Below are 22,740 nucleotides of genomic sequence, written 5' to 3'. Positions count from 1 at the left end.
TTTTTTTTTGCCTGCTAGCTAAGTACACATGCATATATTAAGCATATGTTAAGCAGCATATATAAAAGGTTGAACAACACTTTATCATTGGTTTCTTTCAAGAGTTCAGAAGTAAAAGAATGTGTGTACTTTAGAATGTCTTTAAGAACTGTAGTCTTAGGTAAGGTTTTGGGGTTTTTTTTGTTTTTTTTTTTTTTTTTTTTTTAAAAAAACAAATAACGAAACTGTCTTTGACTGGCTTAATCAAAAAGGAATTTATTGGCCACCACAGGATCTCATGGAATCCGAAACAAAAAACAGTAAATCTTGAGTAAAGGCAGGAAGCTGAGATGCTCTGAAAGTAACAGTAGGAATCAGTGGAACCTTGATCAGCTTGCCATGATCCATTGCTACTAGAATTAAGAAGTTACTAGGAGCTGATCTGAGTTGAAAGAAAGAAGTGAAGAAAGCAAACCCTTATAAGCCTGAATATGCTGCTTATTGAGGGCCATTAAAGGTCTTCTTATGTGGTTATTTGCTATCAGATTAACATTACTTCTCTATTTCCTTCCACTTTGATTATGGGGGAAGTCCAACAAACTAAACATGCTTAGACATATATGTAGGTACCTGTCTGTGGCTATATTTAAGGTCTTGGCAAATAGAGAGTTGCAAAACTTAGAATGGTAAATATAGAATTAGAATTCAAAGCCAGTTACTTTTACTTTTACCTGTTCTGGTTAATTATGGTTAAGAGTTGAAAAGACTTGGCCTTCATTGTAGATAGGCCTTTACCTGTAAGAGACAAAGCTTGCTTATTAATTGTAGCCTCTGAAGCTACATAGCATTCAGCAATCCTTACTTTTAATTTCTAAGCATGTGGCTCAAATGCTACTTAAATTTTTCCTAGATTGCAGTTTGATAGATTGTCTTATCTTTTGCATACCATGATGTGACTTGAATAGGTCATTAAGTTTTGAAAATCCAAACATCCCTCTGATCTAAAAGCAAAAATAGCTATGTAAAAATTAGCAAAAGTTTCTTTTCTATTAGTCTGCATTTCCTGGCTGTTTCTTCCCTTCTTTAAATCTATTCACACACAAAAGGATGAGGAAGGTGGCACTGAGAACTAGTTTCACCTTCATGTGTGCTTAGGGCAAATACATAGGATTTCCATCTTCTGCACATTTGTTAATATACTCTCACTTTTTTATTTTACATCTTGTTTGGTTCACATAACCTTTATCATTACTTAAGAAGCATCTTTTCCTTCCTTTCTTTAAAGCCACTTATAATACCCTGTTGTACAGCTAAACTGGTTTGTTTAATGGACTTAAGCAAATATTTTTCTTAGTTATTGCAAAAATTTCATTTGTATATAATTTTGGATAATTTTCAGGTTGAAAGATTTAAATTAGTGTAGGATTTTTAAATCCCTAATGATTTTGCTAAAAGTAATTCTTTTGGTTTTTCAAGACAGGGTTTCTCTTTGTAGCCCTGGCTGTCCTGGAACTCACTCTGTAGACCACTCTGGCCTCCAACTCAGAAATCCTCCTGCTTCTGCCTCCCAAGTGTTGGGATTAAAGGCGTGTGCTACTACTGCCCTGCAAAGTATTTCTTTTTCTAACATGGGTTACCCTTTGTTTACCCTTGCTTAAGTAGACCAAATACTTCATTGAACTGATTTTAACATTTACATGATAAGACTACATTGTATATGTAAACACTTGGATACTAAGCATTTTATGCACTATTTACTTGACCCAAAGTCCTTTTTTATTGTAGGACACAAACTGTCTTATTCTGGTGGTTTCTAGATTTTTTGTTTGGTTTTTTTTTTTTAACCAGGATGACTTGCCTTTTAGAATTCTTACAGGCCAGTTACAACTCCTGCCCCCTCTTAAAAAATACTGTATATTATTTTGCTTCTGTAACACATTTCTCATTCCTCAGAACTTTATGTCTGCAATATTTCATGGTTTTTTTCATGTAAAAATAATTATTGTTGGAGCACTTTTGCCTGTGTTTCTATATGTCCAAACAATGCTATGCCATTGCAGTAAGGTGGAGGAAGCTCTTGATTGGGTCTTGTGCCCCTGGTGTGAAGACCCTGGCTGGCTGGCTGGCTGTACCAATGATCAGTTTTCCCCAAATGAATTAGTTTTGTTTTGGGGCATGTGATAGCTTATTGTTGATCTATTCCTTGGTATTTCCTATTCAATAAAGAAGATTTAGCATAACTCCAACCCTGACACTTTATAACAAACCAGTCCCCTGGAATAGACTCAATAGCTCCCATTTTCTCTTCCTCTCCCTCCTTTCTTCCCTTCCTTCCTTCCTCCTTTCCCCTCCGTCTATCCTTCCTTCCTTCCTTCCTTCCTTCCTTCCTTCCTTCCTTCCTTCCTTCCTTCCTTCCTTCCTTCCTTCCTTCCTTCCTTCCTTCTAGAGAGGTTTATTCAGCACACAGTAATTACTCAATAGTAGGGGCATAAGCATAGAGGAATTGCCTCTGAGAGAGGATGGGTTATGGGGGCTTTTACTTAAGAACTATTGTCTTTTGGATAGGACAGCCCACCATGCAGCTCCTGAACACAGACCTACCATGGAAAGGAGAGCAGTCTTGATGGGTGGGCATTTGTTTGGGGGCAGAGACTGCACTCAGTTATATCATTCAGCTGCTCAGAATTGGTGGCAGAGAAGCATGGGCAAACTCGTCCTGTGCAAACTTACTGGTAGGGCTTGTTCTGTTTTGTTGAGTTACAGCTTTCATTCTAAATTCCTCCAACAGAGAAAACAGTTCAGTTTGGGGAAGCTGATTGGAGGTATTTTCCTCATTGGTTTCTTGGAACTGAGCAGGAGCAACACAGGGAGGATCACCCCTACCTATCATTTGTTAACTCTGGCAAGGGCTCTTTGGGGAACCATAAAAAGAAAACTAGACTTTAGTAGAATGCCTTCTTAGCTAGCCCAGAAAGCTAAAAGGATCTGGGAAGTCCCATGGTGGGACTAAATACTTAATAACCTTGCCAAAGCATCGTATTGAAATGGAGCTGTTGAACCCAGTATGATATCAGTCGTGGGCAAGTCCTTGAATGAACAAGATCAGTCTCAGGAGGACTGACCAGAAGAAAAAGTACAGTGCTCCAGCCTGTGTGGCAGAGTCCTAGAAACCTTCCTGGGAGTGGTAGAAGATTAAGACAAGCACATTTTTGGGAGTGGTAAGAGATTAAGGAAGGCACAAGAAACTGAAGCTGAGATCTGGTGGGCCATGCATTTGGGTAGCTATTCTTAGATAGTACATTTACATGAATAAGAAAGCAGGTTAGATAATCTTAGTGGGGGTCTCGCCTTAGGGTGTCATGATCCTATAGGAACCTGTGGTTTCATCATACCTTGATTTTAGCTAAAAGTCAGCTGTTTGTCAGCATCTATACTAGGACCAGGGAAGGTCTTGCCATTCCCCTAAGCGTGACCCAGGCCTTACCATTCCCACCTGAAGTATTTATGTCCCTGACATGACAGTGTTCATGTCATGGGTGCTCATTCCAGGGATCCTTAGTCCCTGTACTATAGGATGTTATTGTCCTAGTTAGTTTTGTCAATCTGACATAGCCTAGAGTCATCAGATTGGTCTGTGAGCATGCCTGTAGGGAATTTTCTTGATAATTGATGTCTGAGGGCCCAGGCCACTGTGGATAGTGTCGTCTCTGGTCAGTGGTCTTGGGCTGTATAAGAAAGCCAGCATGGACCTGTGACCAAGCCAGCAAACCGTGTTCCTCCATGCTTGCTCACAGTCTGGCTGGAGATTTTTGACTTTTCAGTGATGTGGACTGTGTCCATGTGAAAGCCAAACAAACTTTTCCCTATGTTGCTTGTAGTCATATAGTGTTTGTCACAGAAATAATAATGAAACTAGAACAAGTGTAGAAAAGTGTTTCAGTTCTAGAAAAGGTTCACAGTGAGAACAAAGATTGATGGAGAGAAAGAAGTCAACCCTTGTGTATAGGTTAAGAGTAGTAGGCCCACCTCATTTTAGCCTTTCAGATTTTACCAGAGAATTGCCTTGGCCAGATATCTGGACTACTCATTTTATTAGCTAATTTTTTGTTGCTGTGATAAAACTAACATGACCAGAAGCAACTTAAGGAAGAAATGGTTTATTTTGGCTTTTGGTTCCAGAGGAATAAGAGCCTACCATGGCAGCCAGGCATGGTAGAAAGCAGCAAGCGTGGTGGCTGGAACAGGAAGCTGAGAGCTCATAGCCTTTAACTACAAGTATGAAGCAGAGAGCAAACTAAAAGGACAGAGCTATATACTCTGAAAGCCCATCAACAGCGCAGTACTTCCTCTACAAAGCTATACCACCTACACCTTCCTGAACAGTGCCACCAAACGAGGGACCTTAAGTATTGAAGTATCTAAGCTGGAGGGCTGGTTGGGGGATGGGGGGTCCACATTCAAACCACCACTCCAGGACGGATGCCCTTCCAGCAAAAGACCTATTAAAAAGAGACCTGGTCCTAGGGCTACAGGAGTTTTCTGTATAACGGGGGAATTTAGAATATACCAGTTACTCGACACCCAGGCTTGATGGGGTCACCTCAGGTATCTCCAGGTAGAGAAGACAGTAGAGGAGACCAGATCACTCACCTCTCGGGGTGGTGGCAAGCATATACAGAAGTGGTGGCCCAGACTTGAGTCTGGAGAAATGTAAGAGGAGAGTTAAGGTTACTGCCCTACTTACTAGCCACTAAACAGCAAGTAGTAGCCAGCCTTGAGTGGATTTGGTCATTAGACCAGAGCAGAGGAAGACAACTTGATGGAGTACACTAGAAGAAGCGATAGACAAGAGCTGTAGCACAACTTCCTGATTTCTTGTGATTGAAGCTGATTAAATTGTCTTGCGAGACAGACTTATTGCATAATTTTTTTCACTACATCAGAAACTATTATGTCTGTAGGGGTAAGGGGTTTCTGGGATCAACCCAGGGTGTGTTAAGTAAAGTGTTTTACCAGCTTGTCCTATCATTTTTCTTTTAACCTTTGTATAATTTGTGCCTTTAGGAGATGACAATCTGGTAGTAAGACCTAAGAGAACAGATTGCAGAAGTACAAAGACTAAATGTTTCCCAGACTAGAAAAGTGTATGTCTTCACATTTAGGAGCACACATCTTGAGAGGAAGGATCAGAACATGAGAGAGGACCCTGACCACTGATACAGTCTTTTGTATCTTAAGCCCCGTAAGAATGGGGCTACAACATACAATTCTTATTATGACTGGAAACTATTTCCTTTACCATTTTGCTCACACTCTATACTGATCAGACATATGAAGATTCATTTTAAAAGGGGTGTTTTGGGGTTTTATTGCTATGAAGAGATACCTTGACCCCAGCAACTCTTATAAAGGAAAACATTTGTTTATTTCATTAATGTCTTGGCAGGAAGCATGGCAGTGTGCAGGCAGACATGGTGCTGGAGAAGGAGCAGAGAGTTCTGTCGAGATCTGAAGACAGCAGGAAGTGAACTGGCTTGAGTTTCTAAGACCTCAACACCCTAGTGATACAACTCCTCCAACAAAGCCATATTTCCTAATAGTGTCACTTCCTATGGATCCGAAGGGCTACCAGATGGGTAGAGATTCATACATAACTCGGGTTAGTTGAAGAGTGATTAAAACAGTTAGAGCTGAGGAAGAGATGACCTAGAAACTTACTAGTAACTTACTAAAGGTACATCTTTGAGAAGTCGACATGTTAATTGCCCCTCTCCAGTAAGAAGCATTCTCTAAATCAGGGAGGCCTGCATGCTGGTAGTTCTGCTATTAGTTACAGCAGCTGTGCCTGTCACAGAGCAGATACTCTGTAGAAATGGACATGAGAGTAGGAATGTGTGGGTGAGGATTGCCAAGAAAACAGCTAAAGACCCAGTAAGGATTTTCTACCTGAACTGCTAACTAGCAAAGTACTCTTATTGTTGGAACATAAAGGTATTTTCGAGTTTTGAACCTCCAAATCATACATTTTAAACAAATGCTGTAAAATCACTTATTAACTATATCATCTAAAAGATTCTCATACCAGTAGGGAAGAATCCCTTCCAACAAACACTTATTTGTGGTTCCTGCCTGTCTTTATCTAGTTTATTTTGGAGTTGTTGGCTGGTGTTTCCCTAAGTGGGTGAGGTCACTTGGTGTTGAGTTATTTCATTAAGTGTGATTTGGAAAATGGATTTAGTTGTTAAATTTCCCTTGATACAAAATTCTCTTTTTCTGATTGCATCATTTTTTATTTTAAATTTATTTTTATTTTATTTTATTTTTTATTGTTTATTTGTAAGTTTTGTGTCTTATATAGTTTGGAGGGACTCCCCTCAAGAAAAGGTATCAACACTAAATATAAATTTATCATTTATTTAACAAAATTCAGAAAGAAAGACTCTGTTACAATACATTGCTGTTCTTAAGTGGAAGTGGGCTGTGTACATGAAAACATGTATGATAAGGTGACAGGAGCACTTTGACTCTGGCATCCTGCAGTGATGAGATCTTCCCAGCAGCCACGGTGTCTGCCTTCCACCTCAGTCCAATCTGCCTGCAGGAAATACAGCAGAGAAGCAGTGGTAGTTCTCTACTACCCCCTCCCAGGCCTTGGTATCAGGATTTAAATTCTAACTGGTAATGTTAACTAACCTTAGGTGAACAGAGTTGGAAACCTTGGAGACCACCTTCATTCCTTGAAACTTCCAATCTAAACTTGAGGATTTGCCATAATCCAACAAATTTCAAGAGGGTGTTTCTATCCTGCCTTATTCAGTTCCCAGATAAAAGACAGCATTGGAGCTGAGCAAATATCAACCCTCTATGGCTATTTTTTCTACCTCCCTGTAAATTACCCCGAAATATGACTTGCCATGTTTGCTAGCCCTCACAGACGTGTTTCCCCACGGTGTTTCCTCTTCTCTCCCATTTCTCTTTCCCATCCTGGTCTCTGCCTCAGACCCCAAGCCTGGGAACCAAAACCCTACCTACCTCTCTTCTGCCCAGCTCTAGGCTTTGGGCATCTTTATTCAACCAATAGCTTTAAACCAAGGAGCAAGGTTATGTGGTATACCTGAGAATCTCCTAGGCCCTGGGGCAACCAGTCCTTGGGGGCAGTATTTAGCATTACAACACATAGCAAAAGAAAAACCTCAACTGTCCCCAACCTGTGTCTAAGATGACTCTCTCTAGTGGGAAACTCAGGAGACTTATAGCAAGTCTTGCCATTGGTAGTTAGTAGTGACTGTCAGTATGGGTGCAAGGTAATTCTAAAAATATTCAAGGTGATTTGCAGTTTGTTATGAATTTGCATTTTCAGCCCCTCCTGAGACCCTTGAGTAAGGGTTGTAACTTTTGAGAGATCTTGCTCTATATAACATACTGCTATCAATGAGGGTTTTTTTTTGTCTCTCTTTAGAAATATTTTCTCCCCTCAAATCTGTTCTGGTAATGGTAGTAATGCCTAAAGGTTTGTGATTTATTGCAAAAAGTACATGTCTGCTACAACCAAAATAGAGAAAAGCTAGAACTATTTGTTAGAGGTGATAGGCTCTCTAGTATAAGCAGTCTTCCGTGTCCTTTATCATTGTTGCAAACAAGCCACCTACTTCTTCATGATTTGAAACAGTGCCAGTTGACTTCTCACCATTTTGGTATCATTGGTGGCACCTAGTTTTCCTTTGATCCCAGGTTTTTAGAGCAATTCTGCCTTCTAGGAAATCAAATCACAATATACAGATATTTTCCAAACATTCAATTATTTGCTGATGTACTTTTGGTCAAAACAAATGGTATGGACAGTTCCAGAGTGAGCAGGAAGAAGACAGGCAGGTGGGGGCTTCTCCAGTCAAGATTTCCAAGCTATGGCTGTTTATCTGTAGAACTACTGAGTTAAATTGAGTTTGGTATTAAGTTAGTAGTAGTGTTAAGCTTTTCCCTTCCACATTTCCTTCACTCCCCAGTCCCACAGTGCCCCAAAGTGCCCAAGTGCCTTACCCCCTCTGTCCCCTGATCCATATATTTTTATCTTTTAGGTAAAATGCTACTTTTTGGAAACCTTTCCTTTTATATTTAGGTTTTTATGTTTTTCTTGCATAACCACATTTCTCCTCGGTAACAGTTACAGTGTTCTTGGACTGCATGTTAAGGATTGGGTCTGTCCAGTTAATTTCTGATTTCAGCTCCATTTGGAGTCCCACCTTCTCCTATACTCACTACTATCCTGCATATGTAGTAGCTACCTAATAAACACTTGGTAAATCAGTATTCTTCCATAGTAGTTTCTACATAGCTAAAATGCAGTGATCGAGTAGTTGAAGATGATCTTGCTCACTGTGTCTGGTCCCAAGTTACTAGCTGTTTTGGTCTGGCTCTATTTTCTTCTCTTGGGATTCTGTTCATCAGTTTTGCTTTTCCTCTTCCCACGGCAGCCTCAGCGTTACTTTTGTTGCTGCTGTTTGTTTTTTATGTTTTAACTTTCCAGATTCTGTTTTGAGGTTGATGTTAAACAAAAAGTATTTTAAAACTTCTTCACTGAGATAGATCACGGTAATTATAAGAATTCAACCAAATCTTTTGTATTTGCTTACTTTTCTGCTTCTTTTTATATTCTGCTGGGTAGAATTTCATTCCCAGTAATGATGATTTTACTTCATGTTTAGATGTGGAGCTTAGTATCAGTATCAAAATTAGAACATGCTATTGTTAATTAAATATTTGTATGTTGTGTACAGAGTATGGCTAGACTATAAGTATGGGTTTGCAAATGTATTTAAGCTGATGTGGGAAATTACAGTCTTTTATTGGGTAAGAAATCAGTGTGGAAAATTATCTACCTTGGAGTAATAGTGTAGCATGACAGAGTAGTGGGTACACAGCAAAGTTGTAGAGAAACAAGAAAGAGCAGTGATTACAGCCTTCAAAGGCAACCCAGGAGTTGACAGTGCTTTGCTAAAGGGCAGTGGGAAGAAAATCTCACTTCCCAGGTCCACCTCTCCCTCTCTTTTCTTCTGACATGGAAAGTTCTCAGCAGGAAGGCTTTGCTGAGTTACTCAGTTGTGAGCTATCTGGAATGCATAAGATCTGATGGTTCTGATTCTGTAAACATGATTGTAGTGCATTTGTCTCCTGCTTAACAGTCATAGCCTTTATTAGACAATTAAGATATTGATGTCTATCCCAAAGTACTTGTCCCTAGGTTATTTTTCATTAATAACCTTGGTTGTGAAAGATAAACAGAAGAGTTGATTACCTTCAATTACCTTAAAGGCAAGGAAGGAATCTTTGTACAAATTTAATTAAGGCACTGTTAATCTAATTCAAGGGGTTCTTGGTTTATTTTATTGCCTGGAATTTATATATTAAATGTTAACATTGCCTAGCTATTTTTTGCATATACTCTGGTTATTACGAATTAATCAGGAAAGGTTTTATAAAATAATGTAATGTGCTTAGACAGCTTAAAGCAGAAAACAGTGGACAAATTTATATTGATAGCAAATTTCTGAAAATATTTCTGAAAATTGCTTATTGTTGGGTTTTCCATAGAATGTTGGGGGAGGGGGTGCTATATGGAAAATTATAGCATGATTGGGTCTTCATTGCCTAAGCAGATGTTTTAAATTTTTGCCAATATTTAAACTTTTGATTTTATTGTCTTTGCATTTGCATACACATCCCAATAATGTTCTACAGTCTTCATATTGATGCTTTACAAAGGTGCTTCTGACAATAGAGTTTTATCCTCTAGAAATAAGGATAAAATTCATTTTTAATTTTCTAAACCTGATAGGTTTTAGTAACATAAATTGTCAGGTGTCTTGGTATCTGGTGGTTTGATTGTTTTTTGGTTTTTGTTTTTCTCTTCAGAAATATATCTGCTCAGCACTACATCAGAGGGCTGTAATCTCTACATTTTTTGCTAAGATTCTAGTGGTTTTTGTCCCCGCCCCCCAAAGTGATATTTGATGCTGTCTTTCTTTGTTGAAGTTTTCTTTGCTGAGGGTGCAAGTGGTTCTCAACCCTCATAATGCTGCAACCCCTTAATACAATTTTTGATGTTGTGGTTACCCCCAACCATCAAATTATTTAGTTTCTGCTTCATAATTGTAAGTTTACTATTATAATGAATAGTAATATAAATATCTGATATGCAGGATATCTAATATGAGACCCCCCCCAAGGGTCTTGATCCAGGGGTTGAGTACTACTGGTGTAGACGCAGGCATGTCTCCATCAGGCTGGGGTGTACTCATGTTCTTCAATATCATCATGTAAACTGGTATCCCAGTTAACAGATTGTTCATTTTTCTAGGCTATCTTAATAATGTAAATAATCTTAAACAATGTTTCTTGTGGAAATCTCCCAGTTTTCTGCATGAAGCTTAGGTGAAATTTTTAAATTAAAAATACTACATGGAGTCGAGCATGGTAACCCAGAATGTCTGTAAAAACATCTGGTTCTTAGTTGTCTACTGATCTTACATTCCTGATTTTGACATAACTAAAGATTTATTTATGTAATAGTTAAAGGGAATTCTTTTGCCAGAAGGCAAGTTCCTAGATGTAATTAGATGATACCAATATGTATACCTCCAAGTCTTAATATAGACTGTTGCTTATACAGTACCCATATTTTATTGAACTTACACATCATAATTACTTAATGAGATCCAACTTTTGATTATTTAGATTGTATATGTTTATAATCCCAGGATTCATGAAATGGAAAGGAGCTGGTTGGGAAGAAAACAATCATTTGGGAGTAGGGAGACAAGGAAGGGTTATGGGAGGGACATATTATCAGAGTATATTTTGGCCCTTATGAAGATTTTATAATGGAACCCACTATCATGTATAATATGTGCTAACTGGAACTGGGAAGTGACTCATGAAATAATTTACTTTAATATTTTCATTTAAAAAATAATGGTTTTCATAGCTAGTTCCTTGTATTGGTTTAGGAATGAGATTAGTGGTATAGAAGCCATAATTGTTATCTTCAGATTTGATAATGCTGTCTCTATGTGAGCACCACTTTAAGAAAAATAAGTAGCTACTTTCAAAATTTTAACATTAAAAAAAATGTCCTATTATTTTATACAAGTCAGCTTTTCCTGATAGGGTTATCCCACCGTTTAAATATCTGTGTCTTCAAAATGAAGTGTCCTTAAGGGGATGTGAGAACATAGACTCTGAGATTGCAGTTCATCTATACAGCTCATCTGTATGGCTCTCTGTTGGCTTTAGTGTTGTCTCTCTAGAGTGTAGAGGCTAAAATGGCAGTAACAATGGTGATTACATAGGCTTGGTATTTGTAAGTGCCTATTCTAGATGCAGTTTAAGAATCCATTAATTCAACTTTTCATTAACTATTGGTATGCATATTAAATTAGTTATAACTTCAAAAAGAAGTAACTTAAGATAATGAGTGTTCTCTTGTGTTCTTTTTCTGGAAGATAGTGTAGTTGGGTGGTTCTGGGTTCGTCATGGGGGCGTTGCATTCAGGATGTCAGCAGGGGCTCTGAGTTTGAAGGTAATGGTGTTCACTTGGTATTTTGCAGACTATGTCTTCAGCAGTGGTGCAGTTATATGCAGCAGATCGGAACTGTATGTGGTCAAAGAAGTGCAGTGGCGTTGCTTGTCTTGTTAAGGACAATCCTCAGAGATCTTATTTTTTAAGAATATTTGACATTAAGGTAAGTTTTGTTTTGATTTTATTTTAACATTTTTTGGTGGTTGTCTGCCTTGGTTATAGTTTAGTCTAGATGTTCTTATTGTCTTTTGTGTGTTTAAATTGATATATTAGAAGAGTGAGGTTTGTTGTTGATACCTAAATAGGGATATTAGAACCAAATTGGAGCCCAGATAAGAATATTGAGATATTCCCTTAGGTATGACTTGTTTTCTGCCCTTCAGTCATCTGCTGTCAGACACAGTTTTTGTTTTTTCTTAACATTTTTTAATGTTCAATGTAATACTCTATGCAGTGCTCCCAAACATAAATCTTATCAGTGTTTCCTTTGAGTCAGGTCAGAAAAGAATATATAGAATATGAGGAAATACTGTGACCTTGACAAGTTTTGATTATGTTAGTCTAAAAGCTGAGTCTTTTCTTTTGTTGGTTTTAGGGATGTTTGTTTTCGTTTTTGGCTTTGTGAGACAGGGTTTCTCTGTGTAGCCCTAGCTGTCTTGGAACTCCCTTTGTAGACCAGGCTGGTCCTGAATTTGCAGAATCTGCCTGCCAATTCCTCCAGAGTTCTGGGATTAAAGGAGTGGACCATCACCCAGCTATGCTGGATTTTATTCTTTCTTTCTTTTTTTTTTTAACTTTATTTTTTATTACATCCATCTCACTGCCCACCCCTCAGTTGCCCCCTCCCACAATCTTTCCCCTACCCCCTCCCCTTCTCATCTGAGTAGGTGTTCCCCCCTTCCCCCCGCCCCCAGGGTATCCCTTCACCCTGGCACTTGAAGCAAGGTTAGGCTAGGTTTCTTTACAGATAGGTTGACCATATCTTTTCAAGTGAAATGATCACTTTCCTGCAGACACAGTCTTAAAAGGAAAAAAACTTCTGAAACAAACCATTAGTTTTACATGCCTTTTATTACACATTGTTACTATAGTTGGCTTGTTTTATTACTATTCTTATTATATTTCAAGTATAAATTAAACCTTATTGTAAATATGTTAGTACAGGGGAGGCTATACATAGGGTCTAGATGTGAGTAGAATGCCTTAGAATATGTACCTCCACTAATCAAAGTGGACTGCACTAATGGTGTATTTTATCCTCTCCCTGCGTCATATAGAATAGTGCTTTTTATTTAGGCCTTTTCGTCTAGGACTTTTCCTTGGACAGCCTCTTATTCGTCTTGCTCAAGTTGGTTGTTTCAGGGAACAGCAAATATTTTAGCTTTGTATATACTGTTACTTATAAAAGTGATCATTTTGCTAAAGGCAAGTCTACTCTATGCCTATAAAAATATCTTTCTGTAGCTAAGCCTCCATAGTTAGTATTTAAATGTGGCAATAGGTATAATAGGACAAAAAGTAAACACATAAATAAAATCTGGCATTGAGCCTGGGTCCTGCTACTGTGTCATCGTTCTCTGGATCCCAACTTGCTTACCTGTTATAAAGTATTTATTACATTGGATTGAAGTTTAAGTTATGGTGCTTTAGTTAATGCTTCTTAAAATCTGAGTTCCCAGCACACGGCTGAGAGATATGGAATGCTCCCATCACCAACTCTGCCTGACCTGACAGTCATTTTAGGAAAAAAAGAGTATGCTCATAGTTTGAAAGAGAACCTGCAAGTAGCTTTGCATTTCTTATCAAAAATAAGAAGCACTTTTTCAAAACAGAATACAACTTCACTAAAAGAAGAAATGCCCACTGTAGCGGTCATAAATATATTTATAGCAGATTTTATTTTTTATGTTTCTGTTTCTTAATAAACTAAACTTCATCTACTTATTAGAGTTTATTAAAGAACTTCCAAGAAGATTTAATCTTCATTATTTAGGGACTGTTCATTTACAAAGTAGTACATCATGTCATACTCATATTTGTGGGCTGCACATTCTTCTTTTTGCAGTGATACACATGCATTGCCTGCTGCCTTCTGTGGTTTCTTCTCCTTGGCCTCAAGGAGGGCAGGTCTTGCAGCCTCTAAACCCAGCACTCTCCTCAGTAAGCAGCAATGTGTATATATGAGAAAAGTTCCTAAGTGCTGGACAGCCAGAACTGGTGATTTTTAATATTTTAAATATGTAGTTGGAGTTTTGGATTTCAGATTGGCAGGGGTTACATTTTTCTCACTATTCTGGTTGGAGATCACCATTGTTTACTAATTATAATTAACCATCTTTGGCATGAAGAATAAATATATTTCTTACATTGTGTCTATAGATATGGTAGTATGTGGATCTCTTATCTCTTGTTTAACTCTGGTGTGTTTTAATCACCTGTCTTGCTGCTCCGTGGTTGATAGTACTTGTACTAGTGTTTCCTTGGACCACTCTGCAGAAGTCTAGAATTCAAAGATTGTTATTGAACAGCCCAGAAAAAGGTGTATTTGATTATTCTGCAGGTAGAATGTAGCCAAAAACTTAGCTAATGGAGCTACACAGTGGTACATCTCCCTTGCTTAGGGTGATGCTGGTAATCTAGTGAGCCTAGTTAGACACTTAGCTAAGTGCTGTACTTGGAAATGCTTGCTCTGTTGAATGAAACCGCTTATAAACAGATTACTGTACTGTGTATGTATATGACAAATATATGTCCATAACAGATTTTGTTTATAGAAACAATTCCTTTAAAGAGTTGTCTGCTTTTAGTCCTAGAAGATTATTTTTAGTAGATTTTATCTTTTCTTCTTTTCTAGGATGGGAAATTACTGTGGGAACAAGAGCTATACAATAACTTTGTATATAATAGTCCTAGAGGATATTTTCATACCTTTGCTGGAGATGTAAGTCCTGTTTTCTTTTTGTCTTGATAGTTTTTTTTTTATTGGTTGCTATCTAACTTTTCTATTGCTATGAAGAAATACCATGGGCAAGGCAACTTATAGAGGAAAGGGTTTATTTGGAGCTTACAGTTTCAGAGGGACTCCATAAGCATCCTGACTGTAATCACAGCTACAGGCAGGGGGGCTCTGGAGCAGTAACTGAGACCTTAAGTCTCACCCTCAAGCCCGAGGCAAAAAGAGCTAACTGGGGATGGTTGCAGTTTTTGAAACCTCAGAGCCCGCCCACCTTACCCAGTCCTGCAGCTGGGCCACACTCCTTCCCACCTGCTGACCGGCCACTTAAAGCAGTGAGCTACCTTCTGGGGCCATTCTCACTCAGACCTCCTCCATAGCTGCTGTGCTTCAGTCTGTGTTGTTTATAAAGTTCTGTTGAAATCAAATGTAAGTTTCCTAAGACAGAGTATTTAGTTTTTAAGTTTCTACCAAGTAAGGGAGCTTTTCTGATACTCTTGCTTTACCTTTTCTGAGCTTTTTGCCTTAAAGTTACTTAAAATGTAATTTTCCTCCTTTAGAAAGGAGGAAATGTAATTTTCCTCCTTTAGAAAGGTGCTTCTGTGGATTGTCATTATTTTTGTTATCTAAAGCTAAGTCCATGTACTTTGTTCTTTTTGATGGAAATACTTCAGACTTGTCAAGTAGCTCTTAATTTTGCCAATGAAGAAGAAGCAAAAAAGTTCCGAAAAGCAGTTACAGACCTGTTGGGCCGACGACAAAGGAAATCTGGTAAATACTTCCTTGCTTTTCTTTTTTTGTTCTACATAAGGTGAACCAGCAAAACTGGCTATCAGACAGATGTGATTTGTTGGCTGTTACTGCCAAGGACTCCCTCAGCTTGGAGAGGCGTTCCTGAGAGAAGGGTGTCTGGGAGTGGTGAAAAGAAAGATTCAAAGTCAGATTGTGGGCCCAAGCTGGCGGCCTAGGGTCTGCTGAGGTTGCTTCTGTAGCTTTCTGCTAGCTCATCTCATGAAGACCAAAAGCCTGGGTTTTTATTTACATATCAATTCAGTTATTTATTCCAGCTTTTCCTTATGATTATCCTATGAATAAGCATCCCATGACTCCTCCAGCCCTTTGATTCTTAGGAGACTGCAAGCATACATTTTTTTCTTCACATTGTAAAAGAATTCAGCAGTAGATCTTGTCCTGAAATTACCATATCCTGACCTTGAACTCAGGAATCTGCCTATCTTTGTACCTTTCTGACAAGTTGGCTCAAGCTGGCTCATAGCTTACATAGCCTTTGTTTCTTTTGATTCATGAAGCCCCTCATAATTTATATTGCATTTTTATTTTTTGTACATAGTTGAAAAATTACATATTTTCAAACTTATGTATTTAGAATTCTCCAGTAGCCTTAAGGACTGTCTTAAAGGTCCCAGCTTGTACCACTTTGCTGAGATATAGCCACACCTTCAATTCCTGGACTCATGCTGTTTCTAACTGTCATGGAGTCATTAATGTTACATTTCTCAGAGGGATAGAGTCCTCCACTGCTAGTACTGGTTCCAGAAAATATGTACATTATTACACAAACAAGCCTTATGCCCACAGCAGCCATCAATACTCGTAGAGGCTCACACCCGGGCCCTGTCCCAGGGGCAGGAGCCATCTCACTCTGTCCCCACCAAGGCCACACTGGGTTTGGCATGCTACTGTATGAGCTGTGGAAATCTGGCTTTATCACCCATATGCATACAGTCAGTGGCTAGTGCAGCACAGTAAAAGTATTGTGGCAAAGTTCATATAGCCTGGAATATTTATTGTCTAGCTTTCTCTTTAACAAAGTTCAGTGGTACCTGCCTATTTTTATTTCAGTAAACTTTTTTGCAAATGAAGTTCTATGTCACCGACTCTTAAATTTACATTATTAATAGCATTTAAAAATAAATTATTTTTTGGTTTGTAAATGAATACTTCTTATTGCAGTAAATCGTCTTTTATTTTATTACAAGAAAAAAATTATTAATATTGCCAAATACCCAGTGTTCAAATAATCCAATGTATTTACAGTATGTTTTTTAAAACTTTTTATTGTTGTGAATTTTGTATCATGTATTCCAATCCCACATATCTCCCTGTCTTCCATATCTGCCCTCTACTCTTGCAACCTCCCCGCAGATGAAAACAAAGACTAAAAATAAAATGAGACCAAACAAAACAAAAGCTCACCACAGAAACTGCAGCATGTCACACAGATACCCTTTGGCCCAAACAGCTTTACTTGCAAATGTTAATTGCAATGAGTCATTAGTCTGGTTTGAGGCCTCTGGCTTCAGTTATGGATACTGGATCCTCACTGGGACACCTCCCTCTTTTCCTCCCTCACTTTCTCCCTCTCTCTGTCTCTCTCCCTCCATCCCCCTCCCCTATGCCCACAGTGTGTGTGTGCTCAAGTAGGTCTCAAATATGTGTAGAGGCATGAAAATGTGACCTTGTGTTCCTTCCTTGATTGCTTTTCTACACTGAATCCGGGTCTCTGGCTGAACCTAGAGGTAGCCAATTCTGGCTCGTCCAGCTAGCCTGGTTATTCTGGGTTCCCTGTCGCTGTCACCTGCAAAGCCTTTTCATGAGTTCTGGAAGCCTAACTCTAGGCCTCATACTTGCCAGGCAGGTGCCATTATCTACTGTGTCATCTCTCTGAGTCTTCAGAGTTGTTTTTAGTGACAGTTTGTGATGGCCATCTAGTGGACTTTTGTGAAATCCTTTAATTAGAAGAAGTGACATTTTTAAGTGAAAAAATTGAAAACAATTGTTAAAAGTCATTTATTTGAAATGGATAGGTAAGTTCACAATGCATTTTACCTAGTGTAAGAATTCTCCTGTAGACAGTGGCTGTCTAAACTTTTAGGTAAGGTGTTTCAGCCACACAGAGAACATGGCTGTTGGTCACAGTTGGCTGGCTCTTCATAACGAGTCAAACCCTGTCTCCTCCTGTTTTTACCTTAGTCACATGGCTCTAGCTAGTAGCAGATCTGTTTTCTTTCCCTCCTATATACCTTTTATTCCTCTAAGGCTGTCTCTTTAGTGTTACTGTTAAGTGTTTTTTAAGTAGTTCTGGGATTCAGTTATAGATTTAATTGTCCTGAGTACTGCACTTGCAGTTCACTACATTATCTGTCCTTTTCAGTAGGGATTTAACACTGTACTCCTCATTGTAGTGTGAGTAATCCTGTGATGCTAAGACATCCCACACTCCACATATTAACACCGTTCTGGTAGCATTACTAGCAAATGTCTCACAGGAGCCACAGATTCTTTCTTATTCAGCCAAACTTTTCTGATTTTTTTCACTTAAATGGCTTCCAACCAAGGATATGTGTCTTCAGAAATTGCTCTAAAAACACCTTTTATTTATCTCTGGGTTTTATATTTAAGTGATAACCATTTTGCATAGAGAAATTAATTTCACTATAAAAACAAAAGTTGACAGCAAAGAAATTGCTTTCTTTAAATGATCAGATTATTGCTTCATCTAATCACGAGATAGAATGTTATCTTTATGTATTTCATTGGTAAGATTTTTAATTTAGTCACCGATTGAGTGTTACTGATGGGATTTGTTATTTATAAGTTGATTATTTTAATATACTAGTCATTAATATTTCTCTTGTAATTTCAGAAAAGTTTATATTAGAAATATATGTAAACATTATATTTGTTTGAAATTCTTTAAATCAGTCATTCATGGCTGTGCATGCCTATAACCTGAGCACTTGGAAGACAGATGCAGGAGAGTTATATAAATTTGAAGTCAGCCTGACCAACATAGAAATATATAGGTCAGACAGTACTACCTAGTGAAGACCTGCCTCCAGCAAACAAAAATTTGTTGAAGTTTGCTTTTCGGTGAAGGGGTGTGTTTGTCTCTTGCATTATTTGGTAATTTCATTTTAGGGGTGTGTGTGTGTGTGTATGTACACACCACTCAAATGCCCCTTAATTTTATCTGTCTCTCCCCATATTCCCTCCTATTATCTTTCCCATTACCACTGGATCCTCCCAGAAAACCCCACCCATCCATTCATAAATTTTTATTCTATTTTTCTTTCCTAGTGAGATCTTTCTGTTCGGTTAGTCCTTTCCTCAGGACCTACCCTCTGGTTCTTTGTACAAACTGTAGCTTGGTTGTCATTAGCTTACCTGCTACTCTCCACATAGCATTAGTTTCCGTGGCTCCCCCTGCTGTCTCTGCACACAGTACTTTGAATGTAGGTTTACCGTGTCACTTGTCCTTCCACCTGAGGGCTACTCCAGCTCACAGCCTTCCCCTGGGAGGGAGGCTCACCGTGACAAGTTCCTGATAGGCCTGTTCACCGGTTCCTTTCCCTGTGTGCTCCAGTCCAGTCTTCACGGCATCGCACACGTGGACTGAATATGTTTCTTCTTTTATTTATTTGGATATCTTCATACTTACCTTTTTTAGAAAGATTCCTTAACCATCTACACATTACCTCAAGAGTAAGAGTTTAAATGAAGTATATATATATTACAAAGAGTTTACTTTTATTAGATATATATGTTTGCTTTTAATGCTGTTTTTTTTATTCTAACAGAAAAAAGACGAGATGCTCCAAATGGTAAGCTTTTGATGATTATTGACAAAAACGTTTTAAATTACAATTTAACTCTTGTAGAAATATGTATATTTGTTAATACTTAATAGTTATGATAAAATAGACGAACTTCTTATTTTCAATTATGGAATGATAGGCAAAACTTAGTGTACTGTTCTTAATTTCTTTCCTAACATGAAGCAAAGGTGTAGTGTGAAGATGGGTATCATTCTCTCTGTACTCCCAAGTCATTGTTTAGAATCTACATGTGCTTGTCTGAAAGATTTTCTATTTTATTTGGTGTATATGTTCATTTCTTTTCAAGATATATAACATTTTTAATATTCATCATGTGTTACGAAAATTTAAACCTGAAAATGTGTTTATTACTAACTGTAGTTGCATACAACCCCTCTTTTGAGTTTGGAAACAAACTCCTAATGTGATGAATAGTTATTCTTCTATCCTCCTATTCCATGTGTTTTTCTCTGGACAGAGGGCCCATCGCTTTTATCACATTTGAATGTGAAAACTAAATTCCTGTTGCTTCAAGAACCTTAATTATAAGAGGGGGTGTAGTTGTTGGTTTTTTAAATGCATCCCAAATCTTCCCTTCCTTCAGAACTTAAAAGGATTATTAGGGGAAATGTGTACAATACAAAATTCTTAATATAGGATGACTGTTGGTAATTATTAAGGTCTGTTCCCTTTACACAGAAATGGATTGCTTTTTAATTTTGAGCTTAAATCTATTTTCCAGATACAAAACATGAACTAAAATTAGAAATGTATTGTTATTTAACCTTTTAATTTTTTAATGGGTAATTGCTTTCAGTATTGTTTACTCTGTACCAAAGTTTGATAATAGTTTGTCTTTTGCTTGGGAATATTATTAATAATAACTTACAGGGCTGTTGGGGGATATAAAAGATGATCAAAATGCTTAGCATAATGATCAATAAATGTTAATTGTCATTTACCACCTGTCAGGCATTGTTCAATAATATTCTGAAGTAGCTCCTGTTTTTACTCCTGGGTAATAGATGAAAAATAGGAATATATAAATAAGTTTCTCCAATGTTAAGATTGGGGGGAAAATTCTTCCCCAAGTGACCTGACTCAGGAGTAGGCCTTAATCACTGTTATCTTAAAATGACTTGAAAGGAGAATCCAGGCTTAGAAGAGAATAAATAACACATCTCAAGATAGGAATCTGGTATGTGGCAGAGTCAAAAGAAACAGCTGAATCCTGGATTGTTCATCTGTGAATCTTTAATGAAGTTTAGAAGTTTCTCCTAATAGATGTCAGTATGGTAATATTTGGGATGTTTTTATGTTGTGTTTGGTGAGCATATATTGAGTACTAGTTGTAAAGGCCTTGTAGGGGGACCATCTAATTTTGAGAAAATAACTTGAAATATAAAAATAATAGATGCATGAATCAACATAATTAAAAAATTAGGAAACATATTTCAATATGCACAACATGTATTTGTAAACAGGACCCTAATTACTGTGAATAGATACAGTTTGAATATTCCTACTGACTTACTCATAATTTTCTTGACTTTCTTGGATTGTTCTTGGATGGGCGGGTTGGTGGTTATTTTGAGATGTCTCTTTACAGAGCCCTGACTGTTCTAGAACTCACTATATAGATCAGGCTGGCCTTGAACTCAGAGATCCACCTATCTCTGCCTCCTGAGTGCTGGCATTAAAGACTGCTCTTGGTTTTAAGTTTTTAGTTTTATAGTTTTTGCCTTTTGGTGTAGTAGTACTAACTTGTTTTTATTAAGTAAATGAGATTTTTATTAAATAAAAGGGTTTTTGTTTTTTCATAGTATTGTTAGAGGGCAAAATTTTGCTTCCAGTATTACCAATATAGTCATCCTTTTCAACTTATAAAAAAGTGTACCAACATATCACATATATAATAGTGAGTGATGAGGTACATTGTGGGAGTTTTCTTTTTGGCTTTTTCAGTCCAGCAAGTTTTGCTCTCTGCACTGTTGGAGGGTAGTAGCTTTGATATTTTAGCGTTACTGCATTTTGATGTGTCACCACTAGGTGGCAGTGGACACCTGGACTATGGTTCGCTCTATTAGCTTATCAAATCTTTTTAAAATAAAACTATTAAAAAGACACTTTATGTAGAAGTTACATGTAGTCCTAAAATGTAATTGTGTTCTCTGCCTCAGTAGGCCTCTGTGCCACCTGTTTCTCAGCCCTCTGACCTTAATACAATGTTCTGTTTCATTATAATTAAACAAAAACTTATGTTTCTTCAGATTTGAAATTAAGATTAGAATTAAAATGAACTGTCTACTGTCCATACACATATTGAAACCTCTTTTCTTGTGACAGTTGTCTTGAATTAGGAAGGAGTAGCTCATATCTTTCTGTCTTCACTTTTTGTCTTTCCATTTGTTGTTGTTCACGTAGACAAGTCTCATCTTAAACTCAAAGATGGAGCCAGGTTTGGACTTCCTAGATTCCTGTTCATTCTTAAACTTTCTTTGGAAATATCAATTGCTTTTCCAACTCATCAATCAGGCTTTCAGATGACTTTAATGATTCCAGTACAATTGAGATTTTCAACATAATTGAAGAATTTTAGTCAAATGATATAAAGTGATGAGTTACATCAACCAGTAATTTAGCATTTCTCAACCTATGGGTTGTGACCCTTTTGGCAAACTTGTCTCCAGAAATACTTACATTACAGTTCATAACAGTAGCAAAAGTATAGTTATGAAGTAGCAACAAAAATAATGTTATGGTTGGAGGTCACCAAAACATGAACTGTTATATTTAAAGGGTTGCAGCATTAGGAATGTTGAGAAGTACTGCTATACTTTATTAGGGTTTCTATTTGATAAGACAATTTCTATAGTTAGGGACTCACTAGGAGAATTCACGAGACTCAATATACAGTTGTTCTTATTGAAAATATCCAGTGTAGGGAAGCGACACCAAGCGAAATAAGCACAGACGGCTACACGGGATGAATTCCGTAGATCTCTGTCTGGTGCCACAAGCCGTGAGCTGCATCTTCCAGTGGGACTTAACTGTGGAAGTATGCACAGTGTTGTTTAAAGGAAAGGCTCAGTAGGAAAAACTCATTCTAGATACAGTGCTTCATGTTTTCACACAGCTTATTACCATGATTCCAGGCCCTTCCTAATGAAGAAAGCAATATTAAGTATAATTAATTGCTGGCACAAAATTTGGGCACAGTGAGCCCACCTTCTCAGGAAAAGGTGAGAGCGGTTCAAAGTTTTGTCTTCACTAGGTAGCTAAGATGCTGCCTGTCTTAATTCTGTTTCTATTGCTGTGATAAAACAGCATGGCCCAGGCAACTTATAAAAGGTACTTAATTTGGGGCGTATGATTGTAGAGTGAGGGTTAGAGTCCACGACCATCATGGTGGAGAACATGCAGCCAATAGGCCAGCATGGTGCTGGAGCTGGAGCTGAGAGCTTATATCTTGATGCAAAAGCAAGAGGCAGAGAGAGCTAACTGGGAATGGCATGGGCTTTTGAAACTTCAAAGTCCTTTTCCAGTGACATACTGCTCTCAACAAGGCCACACCTCCCCAACAAGGCCACACCTCCTCCAACATGGCCACACCT

At 37.9% G+C, this 22,740-nt stretch overlaps 1 protein-coding gene across 2 annotated transcripts in view; it reads left to right on the top strand.

The window, feature by feature from the left end:
* Positions 1–22,740, top strand: part of Wasl (WASP like actin nucleation promoting factor) — a 55,819-nt gene that overhangs the window by 17,003 nt on the left and 16,076 nt on the right. For both annotated transcript variants that reach the window (XM_052173310.1, XM_052173309.1), the window contains exons 2-5: positions 11,583–11,717; positions 14,409–14,495; positions 15,182–15,278; positions 19,109–19,132. In XM_052173310.1, the coding sequence (XP_052029270.1) occupies positions 11,583–11,717; positions 14,409–14,495; positions 15,182–15,278; positions 19,109–19,132 (343 nt within the window). The remainder of the gene's footprint in view (positions 1–11,582; positions 11,718–14,408; positions 14,496–15,181; positions 15,279–19,108; positions 19,133–22,740) is intronic.

The sequence above is a fragment of the Apodemus sylvaticus genome, chromosome 2 (assembly GCF_947179515.1).
Source record: "Apodemus sylvaticus chromosome 2, mApoSyl1.1, whole genome shotgun sequence".
NCBI lineage: Eukaryota > Metazoa > Chordata > Mammalia > Rodentia > Muridae > Apodemus > Apodemus sylvaticus.
Note: the sequence above shows the minus strand (reverse complement) of the source record. Positions and strands in the feature narration are given on the sequence as shown.